General features: G+C 38.8%; 1 protein-coding gene across 2 annotated transcripts in view; it reads right to left on the bottom strand.

Annotated features, from left to right (window-relative positions):
* Positions 1-23,623, bottom strand: part of LOC124253538 (protein starmaker-like) — a 51,609-nt gene that overhangs the window by 18,828 nt on the left and 9,158 nt on the right. For both annotated transcript variants that reach the window (XM_046687342.1, XM_046687341.1), the window contains exon 2: positions 19,375-19,530. In XM_046687342.1, the coding sequence (XP_046543298.1) occupies positions 19,375-19,484 (110 nt within the window). In that variant the 5' untranslated portion in view covers positions 19,485-19,530. The remainder of the gene's footprint in view (positions 1-19,374; positions 19,531-23,623) is intronic.

Raw genomic sequence — 23,623 nt, forward strand, 5'->3', positions numbered from 1 at the left:
TAATATTCTAGATAATCGGAACTCCCATGCCTCATGACGCATGATAGCCGTAGTTTGCTTCATACAAACCGCACCCAGGCAAATTGGTGAATGAAGGCAGTTGTATTTATGTTCAACATTCAATAATATTCTAGAAATATGATGGGTTGTCTGGTCCAGACTCGATTACTTACAGACGGCCGCCATATAGCTGGAATATTGCTGAGTGCGGCATAAACCTAAACTCACTCACTCACTCTCTCAGAATGTTTGTCCTAGCTTCAGAGTCTCTCTCAAAAGGTGTGTCCTAGCTTCAGAGTCTCTCCCAAAAGGAGTGTCCTAGCTTCAGAGTCTCTCTCAGAGTGTTTGTCAAGAGCCTCTCTCAGAAAATTTGCCAAAAATTCATATTCTCTTTCTGAAAGTCAAATTGAAGCTCATGATCTCTTTGTGAATCTCTACTAGCCTGGACCTTGTTCCTCAAAGTGATCGTAGTGCTACGACTGTCGTAAGTCTATGTTAAAATATGGGAGTTATGATCGTCTTATGGTTACGATCGGAACGGGGCCGTGGACACGAAGCTTCAACGAGGAGGTTTTAAATTAGCCTTACAGTTTCCAGGTAAAGAGGGGTCTTTCTGGACCTATCTCCACGCTGAGCCCAAAAGATCTGTGAATGTACAAGAGGTTCATTTCTAGAAGCGTTTTCTGTTGAGTTGACCTTGACAACAACTGCCTGTTTGTTTATGAGGTTTGACAGTCTTGATGATGAAGCAATAGTGTATCACAACAAACAAAATATAGGTCAGGTGAAATATTGTCCCAAACTGAACAAACATGAGAAGAGTAATCACTATCATTCCAAGGTAAAGATGTTTGTTTAGTGCTCGTCAATCAAATGATCAATGTTTCAACAACATTGCAAACTGAGGCAGATGGTATGTTATTGAAGTTGCCATGACAACCATCCTACACGTAAATCTAAACCTCAACATTTAACCATTCTTCCACAATGAGAGTTTATCCTGACTTTTCATTTGTTTGACCTGGGTTTTAGATGAATTTCAGCAAATTATAGAATAATCCAACAACATTTACCAAAGCTCAGCCTACAACTATGACAATGGTGCTCACAGTCAACCTCCTTTTATCTATGCCAGAAAAACCAACACCTACATTATGTATGTGTTACATCATCATTTGCGTATTGACTCCATGAGGGAAACAACAAACATTCTTTCTTAATTGGGGTGGTGGGATAGGCTAGTGGTTAAAGCGTTTGCTCGCCATACCGAAGACTCGGGTTCGATTCCCCAAATGGGTACAATGTGTGAAGTCCATATCTGGTGTCCCTACCGTGATATTGCTGAAATATTGTTGAAACGACATCAAACTAAACATATTTACTCTTTCAGTCGTAAAGATATGTCTAATTGATGGACTCCATCAATCTCTAATTGAGATTTTGCAATTTATCAAAACTCACCCATACACTGCACTAATAGCAATTACTGTAAGTGCATTAATAACAAGTTGTAATTCAACCATTTTTTGGAAGTCTTCTGTAATACTGATGATATCATTTTCAAATACAAGTATTTCAACTAAATTATTTCAATGAATTATCAATTAGTTATTACCAAACAAAGCTATCTGCATCAATACCAAAACATTCATTAACATGCCCCTAGAATGTGTATTTTACTGGGATAAGAGTGTGTCAAAATCAAAGACACATCAAATATACAAAACCCTCATAAATATAAAATGGGTATAAAACCTATATTGATATCACCTAAAACATTATAGATTTGTTTATATGATATTTCCAGCATTACATGCTCGTGGAAATATCATCGTGTTAGGGAAAAAACATCAAAATTCATTACGGTATGTATTATGATCAACCCCTCAAAAATATATTTTCCTGAAAATTTTTACTGTATTAAAAAGGATGTGACATAGGTATTAACCTAATTAGAAAATATCTATTTCTTTTTCAAACATGTTTGTTTCACGAACTGAGAGTCATGCACAGCATGTAAGGAATATTAAATGTGTAATACAGATCTGTAAGAGAGACACACTGCAGACAAATACAGCATTAGAGGAACATTGTAGCCCTGAACCATGTAATTACTGAAGTCGGTTACCTGTATGGTGATAATCTTTTGGATGGCCTGTTCTCCATTTCCTATACTGGTACATCCATTTCGCAAAGCATGACTAGTGTATTGCTTGTCAAAACATTATTGATTGATTTACGAAGACCTCTCTGCCTGACTGATTGCATTATCCATCATCTAAATGATTGGAAACTGGGATGGAATCGGTAGTTTACACTCCCTGGAAATAGGTAACCAGGGGAGGGTCCATTCAGAGTTCAGGGGTATCAGTATGATGTAAAGTGATAGTTAGACTAATGCTTCGTCTCTGAATATATATAATTTTTGATAGAAACAACTCCTTTTAAATTGAAAAGGAGCCTCAGAGAAAGGATTGAATGATTGATTGATTGTTGTTTAACGCCGCACTCGACAATATTCCAGCTATGTGGCTGCGGTCCATATATAATCAAGTCTGGACCAAACAATCCAGTGATCAACAGCATGAGCATCGATTGACGCAATTGGGATACAATGACGTGTCAACCAAGTCAGCAAGTGACTACCCAATCCCATTAGTCGCCTCAACGGCAAGAATGGGTTACTGAAGATCAATTCTAACCTGGATTCACATGTTCCTATCAATTAACACCAACATCCAACACTTCGGCCGACATTCATCAAACAGAATACTTCCCTCCTGGTCAGGGCCAGATATTGATGAGGATGGACAGAGCTGCATCAGTCAACATTGACCATATTTGTAGATGTGAACTTCCTGGCTAGTTCGTGAGAAACTATCAGAATAGGAGAGTACAGGGACGTATTGATCTGCATGTTCAGGGATCGCTAAGATACTCCACATCCAGCTATATCGTCAAACACAATCCAATAATCTATCCAGAAATCCTAGCCCATTAACAGATTTTTTACTCTGATATGAAACCTCCCAGCAATGAAGATCTGAGACCAGCTCCATAGGAGTCTGTGTCAGTTCAACTCAAGTTAACATCTAATAGCTAAATTCTAGATACATAAACATAGGCTTCTTCTATGACCTCAGAGTCTCGATAGTAAGGAAAGATATCAAGGGGAAGTAACTCGGTGCATATACTGTGGTTTCAGCAGTACGAACGTTTTTTTAAAAAAAACAAAGTGTTCGTATTAACGAGGTCTGACTGTACATGCAAGTGAAGCATTCAGGCATAGCCAATTTCTGGAAGTCAAAACTGAATATAATCAGCAAGTTCTGAATGCAAAAAATAAAACTGAGCTATGAGAATATTGTGGATATTTTATACATGAAAGTTTACTCTATGTTCCATTTCTGGGGACGTGTGATCACATCTTCACACACATAAATGTTTGAAATTGACAAGGAATCTTTGCACATATTTAGGTATGAGTGAGTGAGTATTGTTTTACCCCGCTTTTAGCAATATTCCAGCAATATCATGGCGGTGGACACCAGAAATGGGCTTCACACATTGTACCCAAATGGGGAAACGAACCCAGGTCTTCAGTGTGAAGAGCGAACGCTTTAACCACTAGGCTACCCTACCGGCCCCTATTTAGGTATGATAAAGCCAGGGTAACAATATTCTGATCCAAAACATGACCTTCGATTAAAAACACAATGATGCTCAGTGAAGTGTTTTTATCAAGCAACTTCACAAACTTACTGAGCACTAATTAAACCACACAGTCATCAATGGAGGCTTCTCAATACCTACTTAGGGTAAAATTGGTGGTCCCGCTTGAACATTTTAGAAATCAATGGAAATATTTTGGGACACAATTTGCTAATGACAACCAGAAAACATTAAACATGTAACTGCTATTATTTTTCAAATGTTCCTGTGTCAATGAGTGCGCCACAAGGACGGAGAAAGGACAGAGTGTTGGGCAAGAGGAATCGTTATAAGAATGTCAGTGATCACAGCACATGACAAGGGCAGGGTTCTAAGTTAACTTTTACCTATGTAATTCTTCAACTCTTCAAGTCTAGTTCTAATTTGCATGAACATATCTAAAAACTTTCATTACAATATCTAAAAGCTTTTCTCACGTTTATAAATTATGCTGATCCTGTGAGCGTAATAGGCCATTATCCCATCTTGTCATGTCATGGCCTACTGAGCAGGAATCTTAACGTCGATATTAACTCACAAACGCCTACTCCAAGGTCAAGGCCTGTGTACCATTCCTTTTCACAACTACTAAATTGTTTAAAGTTCAAATGTAATCATTTTCCTTCTGCCTATTCAATTCACTCCCAATTCATACAAAATCAAACATGCCAGTCCTCATGTCCTTTTGTAGGACGTCCTACACCCCGAGCTCTATCAAAGCAACTGTACATAGACCATGCAATAGTAAATAGCTTCAATGACATACAGTTGTATACACAGCTAAGTCTTTTTGACATTTTATTTGTTAAGAATACAGCTTTAGAACTGTTCTGAATAGACTGTCTGTACAGGGCTCTCCAAATCTTGCTGACACCCTGATGAAATAACTATCAAGTTTAATCGATTGTATAAACATTCATGATGTGTCTTGGATCTATTTCAAAGTAGAACCCTGTGGACATAAGGATCATGTTACTTCCAAAACTTAATAGAAAGCTTCGGAACGAGCCATGAAACCGGCAATTATCGTCACCATGGTAACAAGAATTGTTTTGATAATTGATAATCATTTGTACGTCACTTGAAATAATTCCGGTAACTGGCCATTCCATCGATCAGAATGGACATGGAAGTTGTCTTTGAGGATTAGCACCCCTTGGTGTCTGGAGATTTGCCACAAATAATGGATGGGAATAGATTATTGGTTCGTTTATCTTTGTGGTCATTTCTGGAGAATTTAAGTGGCTTGTCTCCTTATTCTATCAATTTACAGAGTGTCCAAGGTCTTGGAGAGACATTTACTGACAAAGTGTTTACTGATATAATTTTTTCAAATGGAAAAAATAAGAAGACAAATTTGAAATTGAATCTTTCCTTCACATGTTCAGGAATACTTAGAAATTGGTTTGATTTGGTTCCTGTTTGTTTGTTTTTTAAGTATTTTATTCTTAGATCAACACAGTGAATAGTGAAGACGGTTTTAATAAACTATGTCACTGATACATATACTGATTGAATGTGGGGAATCAAACCAGTATCTTTGACGTCACAATACAATGCTTTGACCACTGACCTACCCCTCTCCCCAACAGATGTAAACAAAATAAAGAGAGAGAGATACATGAGGGTATATGTGGAGGATCAAAACCGAGGAGGAGGTTTTGATCCAACTTATGAACTGACCAAAGATATACTTTAGATATAATTTAAATATTTGTTATTTACTATTGAAATCAACTGGGATGTGACTGGCAGCTAATACCTTGCCTTGCATGCACAATGCATGTGCACTGCATGCGCTACCCATCTTATGAGAAACACAAGGTCCATACTGACAAACAATCTCATTCTTCACAGCGATCCTTCGTAGCCTAGAGGATAAAACCGCCAAGCTGCTCAAGGAAGGGTTGCGGGTTCGAAACCAGGTATCTGCACAATATATAGGATGTTTTCAATAATGTGATATTTTACAATCAAATTCAAAACTTGTACAAGTAAAATAATTCAAAGTGAAGGGCTATTCCTCAGAAAATCCCTGGACCCAAGCAGTTCTGTAGAAAATCCCTCGGATTTCTTGGAGAATGCCCGCAAAACTGCCTGTAGAGGTTTACTCTGTAAAAAGAGAACCTGGCAAACAATAGACTGAAGTCACTGGAGGTTTATATATGAATTGTAAGTCCAGATTTATTGTAGAGAAAAGATCCTGGAACAGGTTGTCAAAAGCTGTAGAGATGAAGAAATAATTACTATTCTAAGGTAGTTGACTGTGACACAAACACTTACACTAGCACAAGACTATAAATTCTACGTAGATACTCTACGTTCTACTCCACAACTCATAACACCAAACTGTTATTTAACAAAATCAAGCATGTATTATGCACTCTTCAATGATGAGTGATATTAATAGCCGATTCGAACATAATGTTCTCTTCTTAGCAACATCTGAAACATGTACCACACTTTCTTGCATATGATTGTACATCTGTCTCTATATTACCGGTAAGCACAGCACATGTTAACTAAATCAAGTATGTATTCTGGGCGGGGCCTTTATACTGTAATACAGAAATCTGACTCTTTATGACCATTTTTTTTGTTAATAAGTTAGTTTTAGTTTAACTCAGCAATGTTCCAGCTATATGATGTCAGTCTGTAAATAATCGAGTCTGTACCAGACAACCAGACCTATAACCCCTCGACCACTTTGACACCATAGCATTAGAAAATATCATTCATGATTGACTGTAGAAGCATAGAGTGAGTTTGATTTTACGCCGGTTTTACCAATATTCCAGCAATATCACAGCAGGGGACACCAGAAATGGGCTTCACACATTGTAACCATGAGGGGAATTGAACCTGGGTCTTCAGCGTGACGACCGTTTTAATTTCCACTAGGCTACCCCACAGCCCCGACAACAACATGGCCTGCATACTGATGAGTATTTCACAATATAACAAACATGAAAGTTCTTAAAAAAACTTAAACTCTCTCTGATGATATTACTACCCAAGTACAAATATTTGCCATGACATAGCAGATCATGATTATATTCATTCTCAGGGTAGAAGCTCTTAACTCCTGTCAATACCGTAATGAATACACACACTGGGATCGCCAGCCTTTTGAAAGTGAAATCAGGCTTGTTACTAGTCATCGCCATGGCGACTATCAACCAGCACCAGTACACTGTAGGGAGTTGATTTAGAAGTAGTTTAATTACTCAGTGACGTTACTATTTTACAAAAATCCTTATCTGCTTTCAAACAGTCAGCAAAGCTACAGTTGTGTTTCAGTGGCCTGGACTAAGTCTGATTACAACAACCAGAAAATGTCCTGTGACCACAGCACTGTGAACAGTGAGGCCATGCTGGTAGCAACTGAAGGGAAAATCTCTTCTCACGTTTTTAACAAGCCTTGCTCAAAGGCTGTACTGAATGCTAAGGCCCATAGATGTCAAGTGAGTGAGTGAGTGAGTTAGAGAGAAAGAGAGTGAGTGAGTGAGTGTGAGAGAGAGTGAGTGAGTGAGTGTGAAAGAGAGTGAGTGAGTGAGCAAGTGAGTGAGTGAGTGAGTGAGTGAAGTTTTAAGTCACTTTTAGCAATATTCCATCAATATCACGGTGAGGAACACCAGAAATGGGCTTCACATATTGTATCCATGTGGGGAATCGAACCCAGGCCTTCAGCATGACGAGAGATTATGCTTGAACCACTAGGCTACCCTCCCTCCCCCGGATGTATCGTAATTCTATCCTTCAAAGAGGCAAGTCTAGATAAGCAGACAGTACAATATGGATGACAGGCTATTATTATTTTTTTTTAATAGAAATTTTCATTTAAACTATTAAATATTACCTTAAGACTTGTGCAAGTCTAGTAACTTTATAACCAACGACTTGCATGCCATTATTGAATAATCTTCATACACGGTCTGGGATCATGGGTAGCCTCATGGTTAAAGCATTTTCACTCATCACGCTGAAGACCTGGTTTCGATTGCCCACATGGGTCGATGTGTGGAGCATCTTGATATTGCCAGAATTTTGCTAAAAGTGCATAAAACAATACTCACTCACTCATTCATACATGGTCACACACATTGGTATCAAACACAAATAACTGAAATAACAACAATCATTATTTCATGTGATATTAAAAGGGTAAAATAACACAATCGCTCTTTATGAATTTAAATTTTACAAAAAAAATGAATATTTTTTACCTTGCATAGCCCTTGCTTTTTATAAAAGAGAACTTCACTCATTTCATGATGGACAAATATGATTGAATTATAGTACAAACATCAATAAATAACAACATTGAGTATTATAAGATGAAATCATCGTTTGATAAAATTATCAGAAAAATAGGATATTTTTCATATTGAAATATTATGTTTAAAACATTCAAGGGGAATGTTCAGTTGTCCACAACAACATGAGATCTATCTCACTCACTTAGTGAGTCTGAGTGAGTGAGTTTAGTTTTACGCCGCTGTTAGCAATATTCCAGCAATATCACAGTGAGGGACACCAGAAATGGCTTCACACATTGTACCCATGTGGGGAATTGAACCTGACTCTTCTTGGTGACAAACGAACGCTGTAAGCACTATGCTACCCACCCACCCCTATATTCAATATAGTCAACATGCAACAAACAGCATTATTCACACACAGCAATAACTTAAAATGTCACTCTACAACTTCTGTCATTACTGTCTACCTGTTCAATACACCATACCAATATCCCCTGCACTAAGATAATTGACAAAGTGGGTTGATTATTCAAACCATACACAAGTTAAATTTGTCTTCCAAGATGAAGCAGATGTGACTAAACTTAGTTCCAACATCAATGAAATCACAAAAACATTTCACAATAGTTACTGAACAATAATATTCCGTTGTTAGGCGTCATGTATAAAGATTGTTTGAAGGCAGAAATCAGTTTGTATGAACTAAAGGTGTGAAGTCAGATTATGAGCTCACAAGATCAATGAATAATTAACAAGTTATGTAAGCACACAGCTTCGAGGTTTACAATCACAGAGTTAATACAATGGAGCCAATTATTCAGCTGGAAGTAACAAACTCTGTAACATGTGCCAGACTGCACTCAGAAATAGCTAGAATTTGTAACTGCTGCTTATCTTACAAGAGAGGTTGGGTGAGGTGAAATTGGTTTTATGCTGCTTTTAGCAATATTCCAGCAATATCACTGTGGGGACAGAAATGGTCTTCACACATTGTACAAGTACCATTTTAACGCTCTTTTGGTATGGGTAATTGAACAAAGGTAGTCTTACAAGAGAGAGTGGTGTTGTACTGTTTTTAGCAATATTCCAGCAATATCATGGCGGGGCTCAATGTACTCGGTTATTCCACTGCAGCTTCCTAAAAAAGGCCTCCTGTTCTTCAATTCAGCATTGCATTGGAAGCTGGCAAGAATTCTTGTCAGAGAGAGATTCCCTCTGTTCTTGGCAAGTTGATAACATGCAGGTCAGGTCATAAAAGGCCTCTCATTGTCTCATGCAGCTCTTTTTGACATACATTCTGCCTTCTAGAAACTGTCTTGTCGTTTAGAGGCGACTAACGGGATCGGGTGGTCAGGCTCGCTGACTTAGTTGACACATGTCATCAGTTCCCAATTGCGCAGATCGATGATCATGCTGTTGATCACTGGATTGTCTGGTCCAGATTCATTTATTTACAGACTGCCGCCATATATGGAATACTGTTGAGTGTGGCGTAAAAGTAACTTACTCACTCACTCCTGCAGCTCTTTTTTTACATATATTCTGCCTTCTAGAAACTGTCATATCATGGAACCTCTTGAACAAGCCCATCTGCCAGGTAGGAAAACAATGCAATCTGGGCCCCATTCCACAAAGCGATCGTAGCGCTACGACAGTCGTAACTCTAAGTTAAAGTATGTGAGTTACGATCACCTTAGAGCTACGATCACTTTGTGGGCACCATTTCACAAAGCTCTCTTACTCGTAGCATTAAGGGTATGGTATCTCCCACATTTCAACATAGATTTACAATTGTTGTAGCGCTAAGATCGCTTTGCAGAATGGGGTCCAAAGATTGTAAGTCTGATTAGATTCACACTCCTGTTGCTGTGTGATCTTAGTACAAAGGGATCTTAGCCCTAAGGTGATTGCAACTCCTATACTTTAATATGGACTTATGATCATAGACACTGAGATGTTTTTGCACCAGTCGCCAGTTAACACACTTGACATTTGACTTCCGGTCTAATCATTTGCAGCCAAACACAATCACTACAAACGTACTCACAGCAATCTCCACTGACACATATTATCAACATTGAGTAATGCTTGATTAAATATAAAGATTAATCTTTTGTTAAACCTCCGAGTTGGTGGAAAACGCTCCAGATAATGCTTCAACCACTGAGTATCGCGTTATCATTACATCCACTGCTGGTAGTAAAAAATATCGAACTATCTCTGTTTGTAAGCCGAAGACCTGACATCATTAAAAAAGAACACCACTTCCACGCCATTTCAGGTAACTTCCAAGTAGAATATGTTCGTGTGACTGTTTGTGTCAGTCACATACACACAATGAAAATACACCTTTATGTTACCCGACCGACCCTTGAATTCTGGTGCCGACCCAATTATTTTTTATGAGGTATGAATAAAATAAGCTTTCAGATACCATTGTTTTTTCCCGGCACCAAAGGACATTGGTCATTCTGATAGAGAAAGTCAACATGATGGCCGCAAGCTTGATTGAATAAACAATTACACATTGATAAATGTGTTATTAGTTCGTACTTTACTTCTAAAAAAAATGTAAAACAAAAATTCCTTCTGACCTACCTACCCTAAATTTTAAAGAGGTGTAATCGGATAGTGTTGGGAATTGGTTAATATCTCATAATTGATGATTGGTTCATTACAACCGATCAATCATCGAAAATAATTGGTTAGGCCAGACCAATTTCAATTCTTGTTTTACGGATCTGCTGGTTGTATTTTTTCAAGAATAAGTAAAAAAATAAAAATCAATTTTCCCCACTCAAAATATAAAATCCTCATGTTTTTATTGGCCAAAAATGTAAACTTACAAAAAAATATTTTTTATTGTTTTTTGGTTCATATACACTTCATAAATTGCCAAAAATTAAATATTTTTAGTATTTAAAAAGAATATTACTTTGACTGGTGACTTTGTTTTATATTTAGGTGCGCCTTTGTGGAATAAGTGTGTCCATATCTTTTGATGATCCAATTAAACTTAAAACATCACAACAGTTATATCATTTCAATTTATTGTTTAATCAATCAGTGAACATCATGTGAACCTGTAAACTAGAGAGATGGATTTCTTTGAACACTATCATGACTGCAAGAACAGTTCAGTTTCACTTGTCCTGGACTCAAAATCTACCGGTAACCCACAAACTAACTTATCATCCAAAAAGGGACTTCCATTAATGCGCACTGGCATTAAAATGGACACGCCCATGTTAAGTTGTTAGATTGAGAGTATCACCAATAAACAGTTGGATGGGGTTGAACAATAGGTTTTCAGTCATTTGAGTTGGTCAGATTTGCATTAAATGAATCATGGAGGGTATCATTAATAACATTTTGGTCATGCCGTCAGTGCACATTGAAAATATTTCATCCGTGCCATTTCAATATTGACCATGCCATGGCACGCAAGTTAAGTTCTATTTTGATCTCTGTACTGCTTTCTTGATGCCTGCCTTCAGTGTGTAAGGAAACATCTGTGAGTGTCAGAAGGTGAAAAAAAACTACTTTGGGTAATTACAGTGTTGTTATACTACTGAGTCACAAAATGTCTTCTTGCATGTTGTTTTGTTTGTTGTTTGTTGTTAACCAGCACTCAGCAATATTCCAGCTATATGGCGGCGGTCTGTAAATAATCGAGCCTGGATCAAACAATCCAGTGATCTACAGCATGAACATCGATCTACGCAATTATGGTAGGTCAACCAAGTCAGCGAGCCTCACCACCCGATCCCATTAGTCGCCTCTTACGACAGGCATGGGTTGGTGAAGACCAATTTCTACCCCAGATCTTCATGGGTTCTTGCATATTGTACACAAACAACTTAGGATTTGGTTTGCATGTTTTACACAAATGCGCTAATTATTTGGAGATCAAACTCTACCATGAATGAAAACTGATTCTGTCAATGTATGTAAGTTGGTGATCACTGAGTCAACCTCGAACAATATTGGTCAGAGCAACACCTCAATCATAGAACTTATATGACCTTTCAGTTTTCAATTAATAAGTTCAGTATTATCACAAATATATGCTCAGCACCCATTCACATTATATCCTTTCTCTGTCTATTACTATGATTACACATAATATCAAATTTCAAAGATCATATAGAATTATCTCAAAATTGTCAATAAACAAAAAAGACTAACAAATATTGACCATTTTCCAAAGGATCACTTACATCATTGTAAAAAAACTCGTAAATTCACGTACAGATGAACACCGATATGGTTTAAGCCAAAGTGTCCTTAAATAAGACCAGCTACCCACACCATGATCAATCACTGTTCTGTGATTGATATCGACAAGGTGAAATTGACGCTAGGAAATTGGAAGTGACGGCATATTTTGCTGGCAAATAATTTTCTAGTATTTTCCCACCTTGGCAGATTGATTGTATAATTGCATGAAATCGAACAGGGGCAATAACTTTGTTTGACATGGGTATCGATCAATTTGCCAGAGAAATTACACAGTGACCATAATTATCGACAGATTCCTTCGTTTCCGCAATCAAACCAATTCTCCCGCTAACAATCCCATTGTTGAGTACCTGACTGCCAGCAGAATAACCCGGCTCACTTTTCATTGTATTTGAGCACAAAAAATCTAAATGGCAATCCATTGACAGAGTCCATTCCAGTGTTTTATTTGATTGAAACACTACGCCGCCTCAAGTTGACTATTAACAAAAAAATAATTTCCTGTGGATTGTATTCGTTTACTCATGCATCATTTGGGCTTGCACTCTTAACTAGTTTTACTACAATGAATGAATTCACCTGATATTTTTATAAACTCTATTCAATAGCTGATAAATAAATGAAATCAGATGCAAAAAGTGGAAAAGATTTGTCCCAATAGTTTTTTGATTAATTCAATGAATAATTAACCTGATTTTCTTTATAAACTCTATTCAAGAGGTGATAAATAAATGAAATCAGATGCAAAAGTGTAAAAGATTTCTCCTAATAGTTGTGGTTTCAGTGAAAGAGTTAATCTGATTTTTTTTGCTTTATATTTCAGTTGGGAAAAGGATAGATTTTTCCAAATAGTTCTCATTCAAAGAATGAATGAACCTTGAATTTTTTTACAACTACGTACAACATTTGATGAATGAATGAAATGAGATGAACATCGATTTGTCTTGACTGTGTTAATTCAACTCACAATACATCCCGGATATGATAATTCAGCCAACAGAGTAAACTGATTTGGCAAACTCCATTAACAGTTAAATAGTGAATGGAAGGATGGAAACATATAAACCAGATTGAACCAGTTCAATGTCCTCAAATCATAGCCTTAACTTATTAATATCACAGCAGAATTTATGTTACTATTACATTTATAATTGCCCAGTGTCTGTTGTAAAAACAACTGACTTATTTTTATTATACAATTTTAATCTAAAATCAGATTAAATGTTCTGCTCTGGAGACAAAATTAGTGGAAAGAAACCCATATTTGAAAAAAAAGGTGTCATTTTGGTGAATAAAAATATAATAATTTCCAAATCCGATATCATTTAACATGTGAAAATATGACCTCATGCAAAATACATATGACTTCCCCTGAAGCACAGCTTGAGTTATCTTGGGAAACCATTTACAGCCAACTTAATGAGTCTTCTTATCAAGTATCACACATTCCGACAAGCCTGTTTATTGATGGAATGCGATAATCGGGTAGAGATTAGCCTTGTTAATCCAGGCGGTAGCCCAACCGTGACAGTGTACTGGATACCATTTCAGTCCATTCCACAATCAGCGTGATGTACTCCAACAACCAGCAAGGTATACTGAACGTCACCTCAGTCTGCTCCAACAACCAGCATGGTGTATTGAACACCATCTCAGTCTGCTCCTACAACCAGCAAGGTGTACTGAACACCACCTCAGTCTGCTCCTACAACCAGCAAGGTATACTGAACACCAACTCAGTCTCGGTCTGCTCCTACAACCAGCATGGTGTACTGAACACCACCTCAGTCTGCTCCTACAACCAGCAAGGTGTACTGAACACCACCTCAGTCTGCTCCTACAACCAGCAAGGTGTACTGAACACCACCTCAGTCTGCTCCTACAACCAGCAAGGTGTACTGAACACCACCTCAGTCTGCTCCTACAACCAGCAAGGTGTACTGAACACCACCTCAGTCTGCTCCTACAACCAGCAAGGTGTACTGAACACCACCTCAGTCTGCTCCTACAACCAGCATGGCATACTGAACACCACTTCTCGGGTCTGCTCCTACAACCAGCAAGGTGTACTGGAGTCTATCTCAGTCTGCTCCTACAACCAGCATGGTGTATTGAACACCATCTCAGTCTGCTCCTACAACCAGCAAGGTGTACTGAACACCACCTCAGTCTGCTCCTACAACCAGCAAGGTGTACTGAACACCATCTCAGTCTGCTCCTACAACCAGCATGGTGTACTGAACACCATCTCAGTCTGCTCCTACAACCAGCATGGTGTACTGAACACCACCTCAGTCTGCTCCTACAACCAGCATGGTGTACTGAACACCACCTCAGTCTGCTCCTACAACCAGCATGGTATACTGAACACCATCTCAGTCTGCTCCTACAACCAGCAAGGTGTACTGAACACCACCTCAGTCTGCACCTACAACCAGCATGGCATATTGAACACCACCTCAGTCTGCTCCTACAACCAGCAAGGTGTACTGAACACCACCACCTCAGTCTGCTCCTACAACCAGCATGGTGTACTGAACATCACTACCTCAGTCTGCTCCTACAACCAGCAAGGTGTACTGAACACCACCTAGTCTGAACACCACCTCAGTCTGCTCCTACAACCAGCATGGTGTACTGAACACCACCTCAGTCTGCTCCAACAACCAGCAAGGTGTACTGAACACCACCTCAGTCTGCAACCAAGGTGTATTGAACACCACCTCAGTCTGCTCCTACAACCAGCAAGGTGTACTGAACACCACCTCAGTCTGTACAACCAGCTGGCTGAACACCACCTCCTACAACCAGCAAGGTGTACTGAACACCACCTCAGTCTGCTCCTACAACCAGCTACAACCAGCAAGGTGCTACAACCACCACTGAACACCACCTCAGTCTGCTCCTACAACCAGCATGGCATACTGAACACCACCTCGGTCTGCTCCTACAACCAGCAAGGCATACTGAACACCACCTCAGTCTGCTCCTACAACCAGCATGGTGTACTGAACACCACCTCAGTCTGCTCCTACAACCAGCAAGGTGTACTGAACACCACCTCAGTCTGCACCTACAACCAGCAAGGTGTACTGAACACCACCTCAGTCTGCTCCTACAACCAGCAAGGTGTACTGAACACCACCTCGGTCTGCTCCTACAACCAGCAAGGTGTACTGAACACCACCTCAGTCTGCTCCTACAACCAGCAAGGTCTACTGAACGTCAACTCAGTCTGCTCCTACAATCAGCATGGTGTACTGAACACCACCTCAGTCTCCTCCTACAACCAGCAAGGTATACTGAACATCACCTCAGTCTGCTCCTACAACCAGCATGGTGTACTGAACACCACCTCAGTCTCCTCCTACAACCAGCAAGGTATACTGAACATCACCTCAGTCTGCTCCTACAACCAGCATGGTGTACTGAACACCACCTCAGTCTCCTCCTACAACCAGCAAGGTGTACTGAACACCACCTCAGTCTGCTCCTACAACCAGCAAGGTGTACTTAACACCACCTCAGTCTGCTCCTACAACCAGCAAGGTGTACTTAACACCACCTCAGTCTGCTCCTACAACCAGCAAGGTGTACTGGAGTCTATCTCAGTCTACTACTATAAGGTGTACTAGCCATATTTACCAAATCCTTATATATATGACATGTAGATTTATTTGGCAAAACATCACTGTTCAAACAACAATTTTCACTACAATATACTTAAAACACATAAAAAAGTATTTGTGTTAGAATTAAACTAAGGGTTGCCCTGAGGTCACTCAGGTATTTTGTGGCATTATTTGAATGTAAGGACCACCATGTTGGTTTGGAACGCCACAACAAGGACCTCGTCCCATTACCTTCCTAATCACAAGGGGCGGTGGAGTAGCCAAGTGGTTAAAGCGTTTGCACATCATGTAGAAGTCTCGGGTTCAATTTCCCACATGGCTACAATGTGTGAAGCCCATTTCTGGTGCACCCAACAGTGATATTGCTGGAATATTGCTAAAAGCGTCGTAAACCTAAAATCACTCACTCACTCCTTATAACAACCTCAAGTTATGTGCGGCCTTCCTTCAAAAACTGAATTTATGCAGGGGTGGAAATAAGTTTAAAATTGCTAGTGTACACCGGTACAGTGGCACATGTAAAGTCACTTGCCCTGATTATTTTCCCACTATACCAACCGTTTTCTTGCTGATTTTTTAAATAAACAACATAATAAACATTGGAAAGTCAACTGGACACCGGTACAGTGTGATACACAAATTTGCTTGCCCGACAGAAAAAAACACTGGACTCGGACGTCGGGCAATTGGTTATTTCCACCCCTGTTATGTAAGTCTCATATCCAACATTGTATGTAGGTTATCTGGGTTCAAAGACAAGTCACTGAACTAACATTTACATTACCTCATCTATCAACTTTGAATGTTTCGAGGGGGAGAGTCAACTGACACAGTCGAGGTTGTAGTTTGAACAAGTGCCCTCCTACGTTGTTGCGTACAGCGGAGCCATGAGTACCATCCTACCACGGAGACTTGGATTAGAAAATGTCACCAGCACTCTGCTGATTGTTGTACGAGACAAGATCTTGTATTAGCACCATGACTTGGTTGATTACGTTTAATCGTATCCGGTCAGCACAAGTAGCTGGTTGTAATAAACCCCGGGATTGTCTGATCAGACTCAGTTATTTATAAGTTGCCATGATATGGGGGGAATATTGAGACAAAATCCACCAAGACAAGTACCTTGGGTAACCTTGATAAACTTGACCATGTGCACTTTCACCTGTACCCTCATTCGTAGCTTCAGACCCGTGAAGATTGGGGTTACAATTGGTCTTCAGTGAGTGAGTGAGTGAGTTAATATTTAACATCACATCGGCAATATGGTCTTCAGTAACCCATGCTTGTCGTTAAGAGGCAACTAACATGATCGGGTGGTCAGGCTCGCTGACTTGGCTGACACATGTCATCGTATCCCAACTGCATAGATAGATGCTCATGATGTTGATCACTGGATTGTCTGGTCCAGACTCGATTATTTACAGACGGCCGCCATATAGCTGGAATATTGCTGAGTGCGGCGTTAAACAACAACCAACCAATCTTGTAGCTTCTCATTGCAATATGGCTGAAATATTGCTCACTCACTCACTGTCTTGTAGCCAAGATGAGTCATAATATTGTGTGTTGCTATGCAAGATAATATTTACACCTCTTAAAATATGAATACACAAAGCCATTTAGAAAGTGGTCAGACATAAATTATGTTATACTTGGGATTACACTTTCCCAGTAAAGTACTGATATTAAACCTTTTAGGTTTAGTCCCATACGGGCTTTGAACCCACACTATCAAAGTAAGGCACCTAGTCCCCAGCACACAAAACACACAAACATATGTTACCTCTTAAAACAGTGTTTCATATATGTCACAGTGAGTGAGTGAGTATGGTCTTACGCCACTTTCAGCAATATTCCAGCAATATCACAGCGGGGAACACCAGAAATGGGCTTCGCACCCATGTGGGGCTTCAAACCCGGGTCTTTGGCATGACGAGCTAACACTTTAACCACTAGGCTACCCCACCACCCATATGTCACAGTGTATCAGCTTAATTATCCCACGATCAGGAGATCCTGATACAGCTAAGGGGAGCAACTCTCTTCACAGTGAATTGTGACTCAAATGAAGGACTGAGCATTGCCATTATGAAAAAATATCCATGTTGGGGACAAACTCGCCAATCACATCAGTTTACAGATAAAATCAAATTAGATAAAGAAAATAAAATTCTCCCTCCCAACCCATGTCACATTGAACAAAATGAAATATGACTCATAATGCTTCTGTTATTAATAAGTTTAATACTAGTCAACCTCAATATTTGATAGCACATACATGCACCATGTGACGTCGATGATAATAAAAAAAATGGAAGTGACAGCTTCATTACGTACCAATATCCAAGGTTTGTATCATTAACGACCAGCCTGTGTATAACAAATATATCTATAGGGAAGAAATATCATCCTGGAATATATACGAATCAAAATGCCAAGTGGATATCTTGGAAACCATTATCAAGGAAGCCATTCTTACACAAACACCACATATTTTATCAAAATGGCAGGTTATCTGGGATATTGCGTTTCAGTCATAATGTTATATGTTGTACATAAATATAGTTTCTTAATGATAGTTCACATTATATTGCACAATTAAGCATAATGCAACTCTCCCTCTTGGGGACAGAGCTTTATTGGGATAATTTTTACTTGATCGAAAGCTACATTTTGATCCTTTCCGGGGAAGGTTTTTAATTTGTTTTTTTCTGCGTTAGTGCTCACAGTAACATGTTTCAATCTAAATGATAAAATAATCAAAACTAATTATGCACATCCTACTTAATACACTTCCAAGTTTTAAAAAATTGCATGTGTACTGTCTTAATATAATAATATATAAATTATCATGCATTTGTAGAGCATCACGTCAAGATGCTCGGTGACGCAAAGGACAAATTATGTTCAAAGCTGACTGACTGACTGAGTTTAGTTTTACGCCGCTTTTAGCAATCTTCCAGCAATATCATGGCGGGGGACACCAGAAATGGGCTTCACACATTGTACCCATGTGGGGATTCGAACCCAGGCCTTCGGCGTGACGAGCGAACACTTTAACCACTAGGCTACCCCACCGACCAAGACATGATTAGATTAGTCCAGTGAGGCATTAGAAGGTTAACATATGACCATTCCACCGGTTACCACTTACCCATTAACTGGGTAAACAAAGGCACTTTTGAACAAACTCACTTGCCTATTTAGGTGAGACCATGTGTCTCACATGTGTTTCATTGTGGGGCAGGACTCAACTCCTAGAAACTCTCAGGAGTCAATTTGCCAGACATGTTCACCCATTCAAGGACTCTTCATGATCAACATTGCTTAACTAAAATGATTTGTGATCTGGACACAAGATCACTCCCCATCATAAAGGAAATACAAATTGACAATAACTCAAGCCTGTTTTTCATCCCTGTACCTTGAATTCTGTACAAGAAAGTCAGCAAATATCTGTTTTAAAAAGAAAATGACATTAGTTAACATATTTTTGGGGGGCACAATATCAACATATTTCTTACCGGGTAAATCGCCTGTCTATATCTGATGGGGTGGAGGTGCGAGAGCTAGGGGTGGAGTACTGGTTGAGCCCCGGGGTGGTGAACAGTGGGCCTGGACACAGACTGGTCATCTTGGCGGTCACTGGTCACAGCATGTATGGTCGATGTCTACTTCACCTGCAAACAAAAAAGGCATCGTGAGATACTGTATTTTTGTAATACTGGATATTTGTATTGTCTGTTTTACAAAACATTTTAAAATTTGTTTAGCTTGTATTCATATCAGTATGTCTAGAGTTATAGAATAATGGTATACAATAAGGAAAAAAGATGAAAAACAGATGGAATTTGATGGAAATTGTTTCAACACCTTCAAGCGGTGAGGTAAAAATCAGTTAAAATTTAACCTTACTGAATACTGGTAGATCGATGCTCATGCTGTTGATCACTGGATTGTCTATTCCAGACTTGATTATTTACAGATCACAACCATATTGCTGAATCATTGCTGAGTGCGGTGTTAAACAGCAAAAAAAACCCCAAAGCAAAACCAAACCAGAATACTGTATCTTGATAGGTATCCAGCCCAAACCTACAACCCAGTATGTACACTAGGCTTATTGAAGCATATGACTTGTACTTATACAATGTTTTTAACATACAATTGGTCAAAGAGTCATCATTTTTAGCTGATAGATATTTAGTTTTGTGTAGCTTGTATACATATCCCTAAGTTTATTGTTATTAGGTTTAGAATCATATTACATTGTTAATGTAACAAGCAGGGAAAATAAAAGATAAAAAAAAAATTAAAAGTGGGAGAAAAGAGGTGGACTTTGATGAAGAATGTTACAACACCTACGGACCCGTGCAAAAAGTATTCGGACACTTGACATAATTTCCATAGACTTACATGTTATTTCAGTGTAGCATAAATAATTTCCATGAAGTGAGTTTTGGATGGATCTATGTAAAAGTTGACAGGCAAATTAGATATCATCTCTGCTCTGCGCACATAATTTCGGTTCAATTTTCCAAGCACTATTTAACTAATGACATCACATTTATCAACTTACGTATGGTGTGATTCCAAAATGCACTATCCCATAGGCCGCCATGTTAAAGGAGTTCACGGCACTGTACATATGTTGATTAAATTGTTGCCATTCGATAAATAAGCGACGGAAAATTAAACAGAAATTATGTGATTGTAGGTAAGATGATTCGTCACAAATGTGCAAAATTTGACTTGGATCTTATGAAAATTAAATTCATGAAAATTATTTATGCTACACTAAATTAATTAACATGTTAGTCTATGGAAATTACGTCAAGTCTCCGATTACTTTTTGCGGACTCTGTAGCTGCAAAGTAGTGGTTTTTAATACACCACACCTCACATTACCTAATGTTCATATATACAGATGAAGATAATAGCTATTGTTGTTCCCTACAATATCAGGTACATAGTATACCTGCAATACCACAGCACTGGACACCAGAGATGGGCTTCACACATAGTACCTATGTGGAATCAAACCCGGGTCTTTGGCATGACGAGTGAACACTTTAACCAGTAAGCTACCCTTCAGGTACATAGAATCTGACCAAACATCCATGTTGCACGTGAATCACATCTGTCACTATGTACACAGATGCCAAGAACAGTTTCTTTTGAAAAATTAATCCCTGTCACCCGGCTATGACAAGGGTCATGTAGGGTCATGTGCACAGGAAGCATGACTTGCATAACGAAAAAATAATTCCAGTGTTACAGTAGTTGAACAACATGACACCTACATGGCAATCCATTATTCCATGTGATTGTCATGATGTCGTGTTGGGAGACAAGGGTATAGCTACACTCCAGGAACTAGAGCAGTCACGCTAGACTTGTCCCGTCTAGGTCACAGACTACATCAATAAACATGGAGGTCGATAACAGCTTTGTTTTCTATGTCACCGGGGCATGCTGAACAGATCCTGATCACGTACACTCTATAGTCTGTTTGCAGTGAAAACGTACCGATGAATGTCACTTTAAACCAAAAAGTAAAACAAATAAAGTGAAATTAAGACTGCGAATCCTCATGATTTTACCTTGCCAATTGAACATTTCAATCTCAGAATTTTATTCGACTTAGGATAAAAGTTGTTTAACAAACCATCATAGTTTCACATGGCTATTATTGGTTTGTATTACAAGGGGGTATGCACATCAAATGAAACACCGAAAACGACAAGGGTTGTTATAAGTTAACGCTCTTCACGTACCAACGTGCATTTGTTTCACTGTTCCAGTTACTGCGCTTACCCCCTTGTAATACAAACCAGTAATAGCAATTTGTATGGGTGGGTGAGGGAGTGAGTGAGTGAGTGGGTGAGTGGGTGAGTGAGTGAGTGGGTGAGAGGGTGAGTGAGTGAGTGAGTGTAGTTTTACGTCACACTCAGCAATATTCCAGCTGTATGGCTGCAGTCTGGAAATAATCAGGTCTGGATCAAACAATCCACTGATCAACAGCATGAGCATCGATCTAAGAGATTGGGATACCATAACATGTGCCTGACCACCCGATCCCGTTAGTTGCCTCTAACGACAAGCATGGGTAACTGAAGGTCAATTCATTCACCACATGACTTATGACTTCATATGACATATTGGGAAATGGCTTAGCCTAGTTGTCACTCCGAAGACCTGGGTTAGATTCCCAACATGGGTACAATGTGTGGAGCCCATTTTCTGGGGTCCCCACCATTAGTCCAGGAGGAGAATCTCAAAAGAGGCCTAGAAATAGGATTTCACAGCTTCCCCAGTACTGATTTTGTTTGACAGTATTTTCAGTTAGTATGATGTCTTGGGCTCATGAAATGGCTCGTAATACTCTCAGATTGTGGTATCAGGGTTTTTTAACAGGCCATTATATGTGGTAGGGGTCTGCGATGATATTGCTGTCATAGTGCAGCATAAACCCTTTCTCACGACATATTCTGTATACCAACACATTTCGCCCCTGGAGACCCGCCGCAAGACACATGATCTCACAGGATACATGACATCCAAATTTATTTGATGCTGTGCGATTTCATACGATGACATGAATCTATTCTCATGACATGCACATGGCAGACATTCAACAGGGTGGTAACAGCTCCATATTGGCTACAAAGGAAGACTCAAAGCATATCCTTCTTACGATAACAATAAACTATTCCCAGTAAATTTTGGAGTCAATTTAGGTTGTTGATAAACTAAAAGTGTCAGCATGTCATTGCAATACCCTGTTTATCTTATTAATCCTAAAACAGAATATTTTCTCTGATGACATTTTTTATCTTCCCATCTGCCATTCAAATATTTCATTTTTAAATGCAAGGTACAAGAATTAAAGAGCTAAGCTTTGAACTCTTGCAAAGCGTGCTTCACATAAAATTAAAATAGAACAACATCCTCACAATATTTAAAAATACACCAGCAGATTTCTTATATAAAAAAAATTATACCTTTATGAGATTCTCGAGAGGCATTTAGAAGTTGGTGAATATAAAAGACGAGTATATGGATGGCAACTTCTTGTTTATTGTATAACACGTTTCTGGGCTACTTCTTGCCTCTTCTTGAGGTCATCAATCACCTGAAGAAGGGGCAAGAAGTATCCCAGAAACGTTGTGTGATACAATAAAGGAGAAGTTGCCATCCATATACTCGTCTTATTTATACCTTTCTGCTCATTTAAATATAAGTGTTATTCAGGTCTCTTCACTATCAATTAAAAAATATTTTTAAAAAAGCATCCAACACATAAACACTCAATCTTTTCTAATCATATGTTACAGAAACTTCTAATTGATGAATGTTTACACAAACAACTGAATATATGGTGTAATTACAAGCATTGTGCTGATGTGAATGTGTTGACAATCAATTATGTATTGGACACAATGTTCATTTAATAACTGGCAGCAGGAAGTAGTTTACATTCAACACAACAACCAAACCATCCAATCAATGAAGAAGTCAGTCTGCAACCAACTGACGTGAGAATTAACAGTGACAAACGTCTGTCATAGTGGAAGACAATTTATGGCCTGATTGTAATTAAAGGACAGAACAGATTCACCAAACTACACAAAATTAATGACTGTCACAATTCTCAGATTAGGCCAGACCAATTTTATTTATTGTTTTTCGGACCCGCAAGAATTTTGAAGAATAAGATAAAAAATATCAATTAATTTTCAATGCTCAAAAAATAAAATCCTGATGTTTATT

The sequence above is a fragment of the Haliotis rubra genome, unplaced genomic scaffold, assembly GCF_003918875.1.
Source record: "Haliotis rubra isolate DU_JTF1 unplaced genomic scaffold, ASM391887v1 Scf543, whole genome shotgun sequence".
In the NCBI taxonomy this organism is placed as follows: domain Eukaryota; kingdom Metazoa; phylum Mollusca; class Gastropoda; order Lepetellida; family Haliotidae; genus Haliotis; species Haliotis rubra.